The 13,502-nt window shown below is 38.8% G+C and overlaps 1 protein-coding gene across 2 annotated transcripts in view; it reads left to right on the forward strand.

Annotated features, from left to right (window-relative positions):
• Positions 1 to 13,245, forward strand: part of ARMC3 (armadillo repeat containing 3) — a 134,916-nt gene extending 121,671 nt beyond the window's left edge. The window contains exons 17-19 of one of the 2 annotated variants that reach the window (XM_043965041.1): positions 3,564 to 3,761; positions 8,031 to 8,193; positions 12,404 to 13,245. In XM_043965041.1, the coding sequence (XP_043820976.1) occupies positions 3,564 to 3,761; positions 8,031 to 8,193; positions 12,404 to 12,613 (571 nt within the window). In that variant the 3' untranslated portion in view covers positions 12,614 to 13,245. The remainder of the gene's footprint in view (positions 1 to 3,563; positions 3,762 to 8,030; positions 8,194 to 12,403) is intronic. The other variant, XM_043965042.1, reaches the window with a different exon arrangement.
• Positions 13,246 to 13,502: the final 257 nt, after the last annotated feature.

Below are 13,502 nucleotides of genomic sequence, written 5' to 3' on the forward strand. Positions count from 1 at the left end.
TACATTTGAACTCAGGATGATGAGTCTTCCTGACTTCAGGCCTGGCCCTCTCTCCTGTGCCACGCTCAATAAAATTTTGGGAATTGGAATGTATTATACAACTTTCAATTTAACTGCAGATTTTACAATCGACACATGTTTTCCTTGGGCATATGTAGTTCAGTCTGAATTTGCCTGTAATGGGAAGCAGTAAATGAGGCAATGTGGGATTAAACATTGGCTTCTTATGGATGATAAAACTGAACATCAAGAGTTGACTTATTTCTGCCAACGAGTTCTTCTTTTCTGAATGTTCTTTTCTCCAAATAAATGTTAAACTTACTGTAAAAATATTCTTAAAAGTAAGAGACACGGCCTGGAACTTGCATTTAGCTAAGCTCTGGGTCAGACACAGCTTTTCATTTAGATGCCATTCTAAAGAATATTCACAAGCTTTTAGGCATGTTTGCACGACTACATAGCTGGCTGTCAGTTCCAAATCAGACTTGTGCCACTAACCCCCAGGAATTGAGAGCACCTTAGGCTATAGTAAAGATCCTTCCTTCTCTGTCTTGCAAATACTCCCTCTGGTTTTCTGCCACATACCTTTCTAGCCCTGGCCCTAACTCATTTCTAGACAATGAGACCAGTGGGAGGAAAGCCTTACAAACAGATGACAGAGCACATTCAGGGAATGAAGAGATCACTTTGACTAGAATACAGAGCATGTAGAATTTTGAGATGTAACAGGGGCTCAGGCTGGAAAGCATGGATTATGGAGGGCCTTTGGTGGTAGGTAAGAGAACCTGAGCTGGTCAGTAAGGAGCCAGTGAGACTTTTTGAGCAGAGAGATGAAAGGGGGTGTGTGTGTGTGTGTGTGTGTGTGTGTGTGTGTGTGTGTGTGTGTGCGCGCGCATGCGCACTGGGAACTATATGAAGGCTCGCTTGGAAAGGGAATAGATTGAAAGTAAAGAGTCAGATCAGGAAGCTGTTGTGGCAAAACCGGCAGATGGTAAAACGAGAGTCTGTATTAGGTGTAATGGTAATAGAAATAAAAGGGAAGGAGTATGGGTGCAAAAAGTGTTTTAGAAGAAGAATTAACAAAATGTTTCAATTCATTGGATATGGAGAAAATAATGAGAGAGGGAAGAGTCAGAGACAACTCCATGGCAGGTAGTCTAGTAGATAACAGTGCTGCCACTTACCCTCTACCAGTCTCAGTCTCCCCCTTTCTAAACTGAAGATAATAATAGCACATGCCTCACAAGGTTGCTGTAAGAATGAAACAAGATAATATTTATAAAGTGCTTCGCAAACCTTAAAGCACCATATAAATGCTATTGTTGTTATTATTATTAATGTGTTAGGTAGAGTTGATCTACCGACAGAAATAAGAGTCAGGAGGAGGGGTAGGGTTAGTGGAAAAAATAAGGTCAGTATTAAACATGTTGACCTTGTAACACCAATGGAATCAATAGGTGAGAATGTCTTATAGGCAAGTGGAAATGTGGTATTGGAACTAGAAATACAGATATGCAAGTAATTTGTGTAGACATGACAGTCAAAGCTAGGCAAATTGCCAAAGAGTAACGAGAGGATAAAAGTACCAAGAACCCTTGACTAACACCTATATGAAGGGGTTGAGAAGAGGGTGAGGAATAAGCAAAGGAGGCAGCAATTGAATGTCAGCCAACTTTTCCTTCAGAGAATTAACTTTTTGGCATTTAAGTCAGCCCATCAACTTACAATACCCAATTCTATCCCATGTGGAAGTGAGGCAGACCCACATCTTAGAAAATTTCTATCTCTCTTAGTCTAACAAAACTATTTCCTTGACCGTTATGGTTCATAGTCAAAAAATGATTGTTATTTTTTTAACTTTCTTGCTCCAGAACAGAGGCTCTTAACCCAGGGTCCATGGACATTCCAAGGGGCCCAAGGATAAATTTCAGGAGAGACTGCATCTTAGTTAGAGAAGTAAAATAACTGAAATTTAACATTTCCTTCAATTATGAATGTGGGCCAAAACAAAACATTATCCTAAGAAAGGATCCATAGGCTTCACAAAACTGCCAAAAGGGTCCATGACCAAAAAACTCCAAACATTTAAGAATCTCTACTCTAGTATAAAAGCAATTTCAAGGCTATATTTCTTCACTTTATGAAAAAATACCTATTAACAAAAGAAAATCATAGCTTGTAAAACATCATTTCAATTTATTATTTTAATTGTTAAATTATCCTTTCTTTTAGAAAAATATTCACTATGGATTTCTTTAAATACTGAGCTCCTCTACTTCATTAGTTTAGCAATCATTTAACTGAATGACAGAATGTAGAGTAGAGATATACTTCAATCCACAGAGTTAAGTACAACTGTTACTCAAGGGTCAATCATAATATAAACAAAGAATCTCTAAGATGAGAGTTGTAGAATTTTGGAGCTGGAGAAACACCTTAGAAATCATCTAATCTAGCACTCAAATAAACTGCTCAGGTCACACAATGAACTTGCAGGATTAGAACCCAATTATAATGTTAACTGAAAGGGGGGAGGGGCAGGAATAATTTATAATTTTTAAGGACATATCTGCTCTAGAAAATGAGGCATTCATGTATTTTATTAGTAGCAGTTATTAGTTATTTAATCTTTATATTTTCTAATACTTTTATTATAGACAGAAACCTAAGTGAGCAAAGGGTACAGTGCTCCATCTATATTCCCACCTTCCTTCTCAGAGCCACACTAACACCTCACTGAGTTCACGTCTCAAGACACCCTTGACTAGTCACGATCACACATCCATGTCTGTCCTCCCTAACCACTGTGTTCACTGCTTTGGACCTCTTTCTCCACCCTACTCTCTTCATCAACAACCCTGCCTGCTCTCAACTTGCTATCAGTTGGGAAGGATTTGAGAAACTAATTTACATTAAGATGAAAACAACAGATATTATTTTGTATATTACCCTCATGATATTTCTATTTCAGCAGAGGAACATGCATTGCTATGCAAATTATAAAAGGTGCAGTTCTAGGCATCTGTGACATGTATGTGTTGGAAGTGTTTGGAACAGAAGAAGCCAGAAACTAACCTTCTCACCATTCTCAGAAATTAAAATCCACAGCTCTCCCTTTCAGTCAATACTGGCTAAAATCTTTCTGAAACACCTCATTCTTGAGGCTGACGAAGACTTGTTACTGGTCTAGACCACACAAAAGCATTATCAAGAGAGAGGCAACTATGTAGAAGGTCTTATATGTGATTATAGTCTTTTAAAAAATATATTCTACTGCAAAATACAGATTCTGGAGGGGCATTTTTACAATTTTGAGAGATGAGATTTGAAGTATCTTACTTTATTTTACTATTAAGGATTTACTTAGTACAGTTTCTTGAATTTAGGTTTTTTTCCTTTAAATTTGGAGATCTGATTTCATTTTGTTTTTACTGCTAGCCTGTAAGTTTCCTGAGGGCGGGGACTAAATAATTTCTCATATTTTATCCCCACTGCCTCACGCACAAAATAGGAATTGAATAAATGTTGGCTGAATTGAATTTAATTCATTTTTTCCCCCAAAGAAAGGGAAAAGGGAAAAAAGAAGAAGAAAAAAACAAAGAGGAAGAGGAAACACAAGCTTCATCCAAAGTCACGGAATCAAATGCCGACAAAGAATGGTGCCTTCCTAGTGACCCAGATTTTTGCAATTATATCACCGAGGTGTCCAAAACGATCCTGCCTATGATCGATCTTAAGGAACAGATTGAGACACTTGCAAAGTAAGTGTTTTGTTTTTTTTAAAAAACTTATTTATTTTGAAGTAGTTTTCCTAATTAAATGCATTGGGAAAAACAATCATGCAAACATGTTGAACTCCCTGCGTTCCTTTACATGCACTGAAACATATCTCACTAAGAAACTCCTGTCTAACTCTGACCTCAACCTAAGCCACCTTGGGAACAATCTCATAACTTGGACAATTATTGAAAATCTGGTCATTGTCACATTTCCACCTGGAATTGAGGTTAGCAGCTGGAAGAGAGAACTGTTTCCCTCTCCTCAAAATTCTCTTTCTCCCTAGTTAAATATTATAAACACATATTCTTCTATACACTGAAAGGGGACCTGGAAAAATAATATATAAATAAAATTTTTATAAATCACATCATGTTTTTCTATGTACAGAGGTCTCTGTGAAATGTTTTCTAAAGCCAAAAGTTCTTTTGTAAAGCGTAAGTGCCTCTAACATTTCTTTCATTAGTTCTAGATTTTAGTTAGCATTTCAGGTATATCTGTTAAGGTATCTAATGTGTTAGTTAACGAGAGCATATCTATTTCAATGCCTACTTTGGAAATCTTGATTTGATTCCACCAATAGTGAGGTTAAAATTTTGAATTAGAAACTGTATGGAATTAATAATCCATGTGAAAAGAAAAAAGCCAAAAACTTCCTTCACCAGAGGACAAGGGAGCCTGCTCAGGAAGACTCTGATTTCTGCCCCTGCTCCCTATGGTATCCCCAGCCTTGGCACAGGGATCTTACTAGGCTGCCCTGGAGGAGTTATAGGCTGCAGGAGAAACAGGCAAAGAAGGGATTAAGATGGCACATCCTCCAGGCGCTGCTACCCTCTCTTCTTTTTGCTCCTTTTTTGGGGCCCCTTTCCCTTGCTGCTGCTGCTGCTGCTGCTGCTGCTGCTGCTGCTGCTGCTGCTCCTCCTCCTCCTCCTCCTCCTCCTCCTCCTCCTCCTCCTCCTCCTCCTCCTCCTCCTCTTCTTCTTCTTCTTCTTCTTCTTCTTCTATCTAAACTTAATATAATTAATTTATTTTGCCTGGCAATTTAAAGGGGAGTTTAAACTGAAAAAGAAGAAGTGAAAGGGAGAGGATGGAAGCAGGGGACTAAACATTATAGAAAATAGAGAGAAAATAGGGTCAGTAGTAGCAATGAAGATACCCAGAAGCTGATTAGAATCTATAGTGTCAGATGGTTTATAAACATATGCAAAACGTGACAAATAAGCAAGATGAACTAGAAAGCCTAAAACAGTGGGGCAAGTTTGTCCCCACACCATCATGGAGGCTGAGATCCTTACCAGGAGCAGGGTTCTAGAAGGGTGTATTTTGTACAAAAGAGACATAATAGGTTAAAAGCGGGGAGGGGCAGGGTCGCCTTTACCATTATGATGATGAAATTCAGCAGAGCCATAACTAGGAATTTTTGTAGATGGAACAAGCACTATAAACCATGCCTTGGATCTGCAGGGTCCTCATTTGAGAGAACGGGTGGGCACTATCTTGTGGCCCCTGGATACCTGGAGGCCATTTTTAAGGCTCCAACCCTCTCTACCATTTAGTAGTTTCCTCTTTATACCAATTATTCTTGATGACAACCAATCAATGCAAATACTTATTAGCAGTCTACTACATGCCAAATATTGGGAATAGGAAAAGCGAAATGAAACTTCTTTCTCTCAAAGCATTTACATTAAATCAGGGAGAAAGTACAAATACAAGCGATACAAAATATATTAAAAAAATAAAAGTATTTGGGGGAAGGAGACCTAGCAGCTGGCAAGCTCAAGAAAGGCTTCATTCACATAGGAGGTGGCGCTTTAGCTTGAGTTTAGAAGCTAGGGATTCCAACAGGTGGAAATGAAAAGGGCATATTCCAGGAATGAGGGACAGCCTGGAAAAAAGGTACAGAGATGAAATCATACTTGTGAGAAATGGAAACAAAGTAAGTCAGTTTGGCTGTATAATGAGCCTGGCTAGGTTGGAGCTAGCTTCTTAAGGACTTATATAACAACATCTTAGGGTAATTGGAACTGCTGGAATTTACTGAGGGGAGGGACATGGCCAGGTGCCTGTTTCAGGAATATCACTTGGGCAACTCTAAAAACTGGATCCAGGAGAGATGTGAGGCAGGGAGATTAATTAGGAAGCTATTGCAATAGTCATTGTGAGAGGTGATGAGTAAGTCCTAAACTAGGATGGTGGCTAGGGTAACAAAGAGAAGGTGGCAAAAACAAGAGCCATCATGGAGGCTGAATAGTCATTTCTGAACATCTGCCGTTGCGGGTTAGGAGTACAGCAGCAAAAGCAATCTGGTGATTTGGGGGAAAGGATAAAAAGTGCTTGAAGTCACTACCTGACCCCCCTCAAAAAAAAAGACATTAAAGCATCCTATTAGAGCTAGAAGAGATCTTAGGAGGATCTTAGGGAGAATCTAGGCCAGCTCCTTGTCTTCTAGAGAGGCCCCCAACTTGCCCAAACTTACAAAGGAAGGTTCATTCAACTCTTAACTGAAGTTGAATTGGAGTCAAATGGAACACCAGCTTCATAGGCTTACGAATCCCTGGAGCTAGAAGATAGCAGTCCCTTCATTTTACAGAGTAAGATAAACTTTCATTTACTTATCTGTAAATACATTATATTACCTACAAGAATGCAAGTTTCTTGAGAACTGAGATTGTCTTACTTTTTACTTTGTTCCTAAGTGCCCAACTACTGCCTGGAATATAGTTTTTATTTAATAAATGCTTGTTTGATTGAGCGAACCATAAATTAACTACCGGGGGGCAGATGCATTTATAATTTTTTTCTATTATAAATTAAAGTAATAATTAACTTCTTTGCTACATAAGCAAAATTAGGAAAAACATTTTTAAACTCCTTTAGGACCTAGGTCAAAGGCAAAGGGATGCTGGAGCAAAGGAGTAAACTGATTCCCCAGGGATGTAGGGTTGAAGTGAAAATACAGACTAGAGAAAAGCAAGAAGTCAGTGGATGATAGACCATTCCCAAGACCCACAGTAGCTGTGCATGAGACAGGAATTATGACTAATTGGTGCCATTCATTTTCTAGGGCTATAAGTATTCTTTTATTAACCAGACTCCAGTATGAATCCCTTTTCTATTCTATACACATTTTTTTTTTTTGCAGGACAATGGGGGTTAAGTGACTTGCCCAGGGTCACACAGCTAGTAAGTGTCAAGTGTCTGAGGCCGGATTTGAACTCAGGTACTCCTGAATCCAGGGCCGGTGCTTTATCCACTGCGCCACCTAGCTGCCCCCTATTCTATACACATTTTAACAAATGTGTTTGGTTGATGCTCTTGTAAGCCTTGCTTTCTTGCAGAGGAGTATAAAGGCCCCAACAGAAAGACCCTTACCAATGAGCTAGATGTAAGCCAATTTCAGATCCTCCCCAGCTTTTCCTGGGTAGGGATAAAAACAAGCCATTATTGAGATGTCAGCAGGATTGAATCCTGTCCATATGAGTTCAGGGCTGTGGGTCCAAACCAAATACATATACATGTGTAAAAATATTTTGAGGAACTCTGGAGAAATGCCTCTATCTTCTCTCAAATTCCTTGAAAGGAGAAGCTACATACATACTAGGTCCAGGATCATTCAAATGTTTTACAAATTAACCTTTTTTAATTCCTTGAAAGGAGAAGCTACATACATACTAGGTCCAGGATCATTCAAATGTTTTACAAATTAACCTTTTTTTTTCTTTTTTTTTTCTTTTTCTTTTTTTTTGCGGGGCAATGGGGGTTAAGTGACTTGCCCAGGGTCACACAGCTAGTAAGTGTTAAGTGTCTGAGGCCGGATTTGAACTCAGGTACTCCTGACTCCAGGGCCAGTGCTCTATCCACTGCGCCACCTAGCTGCCCCTACAAATTAACCTTAAAGAACAATCATCTTAATGTAAAATGTTAACTACATTGTCTTTAATTAATTTTAGATTCTACACATTATCAGGTAGGACTAATTTTTGTCTTGTTTTCTAACAATTGAGAAATCATTAATTTTCAAAATGCTTCATGTTTAATGAAGTAATTTGAATTGTGGCACATCAGAATGGCCTGCAGGCATTGCATTGTTGTATTAATTAACAATGTTAAGCCTACTTAATTGAACAATAAAAAAATATCATAAGGAAATTTTTAGGTAAAATGTCATTTCTGTTTGTATACATGTGATTATACTACAAAAGATCATCACCAAGATCTCTAAGACTGATTTATTTTCTCTCAATTGAAAGGTTTGTGGCAGGAAAGATGGGTGGTCCAGTTTCAAAAGACTTGCTGCATGAATTCAAGTGGGAACATCACATAAGTGAAATAGAATTTCAGCTAAAATCCAATGTTGTGCCCATCGGCTATATCAAGAAAGGAACCTTCTACCACCGAGCTCTGCTTTTCAAGGTGTGGTGAGATGCTGCACTCAAATATCACTGAGAAAAAGGAATCAACAAATGGCAAGCTCAGAGCAGAGTAGCTTTGGCACACAATAACTCGGCTTACCGAAGCCAAACCAAATTGCACCATAATGTTGTGTGCTGAAATCTTTCACACCAGACTACAGGAAGCAAGCACACTTCCTTCCACTCCTGCTGCTTGTGGCCTGAACTACAGACCTTTGCCCAAGTGGGCAAAGGAAATCTGGAAATCTGCTTTCACCTGAGCAGTTGGTTCTTGGTTGTCTTCGAGCCATTCCATGGGGTCACCATCAGAAGTTCTTTTCTGGCTCCTGATGGGCAGACTAATGTGACCCTTGTTCTCTCTTAAAAGTTCAGCACAAACCCCCACCTCCCTAATCCCCAGAAAAGAGAGCATTCTTACTACCTTGGAGGTAGCCTGCTACTTTCCCTACCTCCTCCTTCCATTTTATGGCCTCGGCTATTCAGCACAAACTGAGGTGAAGGGTCTGGCAATTATCTGGATAATTCAGGCAATAAAGTCAGCTTTTGCTTCAGTTAGCAAGTTAATTAAGAAAAAGGGGTTGGGTTTTCCCCCTTCAAAATAGCCCTGGTAATTGTGGTTGTGAGGGCCTGTAGCTGGAGAGGAGCTCTATGAAAGAAAGGTTTTTGTGAAATTTTCTGAAACTGATTCATGTCAACTCTGAGCCCAATTTCATTTTTCAAGGGAAAGACCTCATTGATAATTTACTCACAATATACATTTTCTTCCAAGCTGAAATTGAGGCTCCCTTTATACTTCTCATACAAATGCTGAGGACCTTCTTAAAAATACAAATAAAGAAAATACTTCAGAAATTCTGTTGCTCTGCTAAAATACAAAGGAAAGCATAGCTCACTTTTCCTAAGAAAGGATTTAATGACCCTGTTGACTCCCATTAGTTTCCTTTACTTTGCTCCTTGACATTTCACTTTGACCTGTGGGTGCACTGGGGGAAATTATGGGATCATCTGCATCCCGGTCCCCAACTGCTCTCTGCAACCCTCCTAAGTTTTAGGTGTTTATGGGAGAGCAGTACTTTGCCTAGAGTTACTGAAATTAATAAAGCTTATTAGAATTTCTCCCTTTCATCAATAATGACTTTCTGCTTAGAATAGAAATGCTGCTTGGAACATAATTGTTTGGGGAAGAAAAGGCGGACAATGAAAGGGATGAGAGGAATAAGATGATTAGCAAGTAATTGATAGGTACTTTTTCATACTAAGGGATTCACAGATAGGATTTAGAATTGGAAGGAGTCCTAGCATTGCTCTTGTCCAACCCTCTCATTTTACAGACATGGAAACTGAGGCCACCAAAGCTAAGTGATTTGCCCAAGGATGCACTATTTGTTCCAGACCCATGGTAGAACCTTCTGAGCTCTTAATGGTCTGATAAACTATGGTTGGACACATCAAAACTTGACTCCAACATAGTGATGTCATTTTGGTCCTCTTTGAGAATGAAGGACAACCACCACACCAAGGACGGGACAAGAACTTAAAGGAGTGAGCCTGGTTCAGTGGCAAGAGCCCTGGCTTTGAAATCAGAGAGCCCAGGTTCAAATCATACTCTCCTTCTAGCCTTGGGCCTCAACTGCAAAATGAGGGGATTGGGTTAGATGGGGGAGAAGGCAATAAGCATATGTGTGTCTGCCAGGTGCTTTTAAGAAATATTTCCTTTACTTCTCATAACAGCCCTCACAACAAGGAGGTTCTGTTAGCCCCATTTTACAGTTGAAAAAACTGAGGCAAGCAGAGATGAAGTGATGACTAAGGCTGAATTTGCACTCAAGTCTTCCTGACTCCAGGCCCAGGGCTTTATTTACTGTACCACCAGCTGCCCGTGAGAACCTCAAGTACCATCGGGCTCTAATTAAATGTATGGTCCTCCAGTTTGCCCAAGGTTTGTAACAAGAGCTAGCATTCAACCCCAAATCTCCAGAACCACCGTGTTCCTTCCACTCTATACATACTGCACTTCCTAGTTAGGTTTGGGACTTCACCAAAATGCAAGACTCACTACGATAAGCTCATTGTAATGGAATTCAGGGGAAAAAGCAATGGATTAGGAATCAGAGACCCTGCCGCTTACAACGTGTGTCATCATAGGGAAATCACTCACGATCCCAGTTTCCCCTCTGTACAATGAGGGATTAGGACTAGGCAAATTCCAATGTCCCTTCCTACTCGAGATCTGTGGTCATGTGATCTCTCCACAAGGCTGGAGAATATAGGAGGGAGAAAGAAATGAGAATCAGCTGGGCAGGAGCAGAACAGCCAATCAGAATTAGCAACCCCTTGGTCTTGGAAAGCAGCTGGTGGGATTTTAACTTTTTTTCCCCCATCAAAGAAAAAGCAGGTTGTGCTCACTGACACTTTTGTTGACAATGCTGGTGTCTGTTTTAGAGAATAAGGCTGGAGCAAGAATTATGTAAGAGAAAGTTTTTTCTTGATTTTCTTCTCAAAAATCTTGAGGGAGGAAAAATACATGGGGATGGGAGGTGATGAATACTGTGTAGGAGAGGGGCAGGGACTGGACCAGTGACTTCATTAATAAAAGGAAACTTCTTCTCCCAAATCGGGTTACTCCCTTCTCTGCAATTTACCATCTTGAAGGGGGCAGCTAGGTGGCACAGTGGAAAGACAATGGCCCTGGAGTCAGGAGGACCCAAATTCAAATCTTACCTCAGACACTTGTCAGTACTACCTGTGTGACCCTGGGCAAGTCACTTAACCCCAATTGCCTTAAAACATCCAGGGCCATCTCCACTCGTCCTAATATATAACTTGCCACTGGGCCCAGATGGCTCTGGAGAAGAGAGTGGGGCTGGTGACTCTGCACAGCTCTCTCTAACTTAAATACAATTCACTGAAAGTCATGACATCATCTCCTGATGTCATAGTCTTCTTTGAGAATTTAGGACAAACAACACTGCCATCTTGAAGAATTGCTTAGGACTCCCTAGAGTTAAGTGACTTGCTTAGGATCTCAAAGCCAGTGTGAATCAAGAGGAGAAATTGAATCCAGATCTCCCTGGCTATGAGACTGGCTCTATGTTCACTACAGCACACTGGTAAATTACCATCTTTTTCATGCTATGTATTAATCTGCTCTTTTGTTAATAACAACATTCATTGAGAGAATTCAGCTACTACTTTTAAGACAATTTTAAAAATTTCAATCAAATTTTAAAAATTGAGTTTTAATGTTTAAATACTGACATTTACCATCTTTAGAATTTTGCAAGGAATGAAGGAAATTGCCATTAAAACTTTAATTGGTACCAATTTCTTAGCACTCCTGTCAAGTCAATTCCTTGATGAAGCTAAACAAAATATAGTCTCTGCCCTTTAGAATATCCCAGAAATATGCAGGCTAGAAAAATCTAACAACATTCTAGGGTTATGATCTTTCAGTATTCCTTAGGTCAGGACTAAGCCAGAGGAGGATAGCAGCAAGTATTTTCCCAGGAACCTAAGCAAGTTGTTCAGGGCTGGGAATGATTGGATCAAACAATCAGCCAGGAATCCATCATTCTAAAGCACAGGGCTGCCTTTTCACTCCCTTTAATAAAATCCAGTAACTCCCTATCACCTTCAGAATCAAATAGAAAAGCTTTTATTTGGAGTTTAAAGCTCTTTATCCCCTGGCCCCTTCCTACTCTCCAGTCTTCTTGTGTCTTACTCCCTCCTATATACTCTTTGATCCAGACATAGGCATTCTTGCTGCTCTTTGCACCCCAGATGCTGGACTTTGTCATTCCTGCCCCACTCAATTCCATTCCTGGAATTTTCTCCTCCACCTCCTTAGTAATATGTACATATATATACATATGCACTCTATATATACATATATACATTATATATATATAGTTTGCACATGGTCATTTGCATGTTATGTATCTGGTTTTATATATATATTCCAGCAGAGACCTATAAGGTATTCGTGTTCTATAGAATTTTTCAAGGAATCATTGAAATTAGCTTTAAAATTCACTTGTTCCTTGCATTATGGCAAGTTAGCTCTTTTCCTTCACCAATCCCCTTGAACAAGTTATTTTGCCAATATCAATTCAGTGTGCTGGGTTGTTTTTTTAAACAATTAATGATCTCCCCCCCCCCCCCCCGCCACCCACCACTCTTCCACTCTTATTTGATGCTATTTTCTTTCACAGGCTTTAGCTGACAAAATCGGGATTGGTGCCACTTTAGTCCGAGGAGAATACAACAGAGCTTGGAATGAAGTTAAATTAGTTGATGAATCAAATAAAGGCATAACTGGATTGCTACCTCGTCCTGAAGAATTTCTTGTTGACTTAATGTACGAACCTGGCACTCTGTTGAAGACAAGAAGCAGAGAGGCAGAGCTCTACAGATTTATTTAGTCCAAAAATTGTTCAAATGAAAAAGAAATCATTTGTTAAATGTTTGATACATATTACCTATGAAGAATAAATACTATAGTTTTCCTTTGTTTCGTTAAAGCAACAGAATTTTTCTATTTTTCTTTGCACTCAGAATGTTAAGAAACCTGATTCAACTTTATTTTACACTTCTAATTATAGATGATTAGCCACAAGTTCATAATCTCTGCATTGTTTTATGTTTTTTCTCTGTTCTCTAAATTACATATTTTGTTATCATTTAATGTAGCTCACTGTTTTGTTTCCCAGAAAAGTATGTCATTCTGTATTCATGTTCAAATTATCTCAGCCATTGTATCTAGTATGATAATAATGCCTCATTAAGCATATTGGTACCATTTTATACCCAGAGTGCCTCACAAACACTTTAAGTTTAATCAGTCTAGTTGCTTTTCAATAGTCTTTGGCTCACTACTACTGAGTAATTTCACTTTAGTTTCATCTTTGTAGGTGTATTTCATGATGTTTCCTTTCCAAGAAAAAAAATGTATTCATTTTAAGAGGCTACTTACTATGAACATCGTTGAAAGTTATTCAATGCAAAAAAGTTTTTCAATGCACTATAATTCTTGTTTATCTGTTTTTAGAAAATGAGTTTGTATTGTCATAACCATATTAGATTAGAAATAAACTTTCTTTTATCACAAAAACAATTTTCTGATTTACTTTGACATGGATGAACAAGGCATATTTAGTTACTAAATTTCTAGGTTTTCATTTAAAAAGTGAGAAATAGGAATGTAATAGAATGTGAGAGATTATATGTTTGTTTAAACTGAAAAATAAAATGCAGTTACACTTTTTAAATGATAGGTCAGTATATAGTTATACATATAAAATCATGTTAGTA

Source organism: Dromiciops gliroides, chromosome 5 (genome assembly GCF_019393635.1).
Source record: "Dromiciops gliroides isolate mDroGli1 chromosome 5, mDroGli1.pri, whole genome shotgun sequence".
NCBI classification, from domain to species: Eukaryota; Metazoa; Chordata; class Mammalia; order Microbiotheria; family Microbiotheriidae; genus Dromiciops; species Dromiciops gliroides.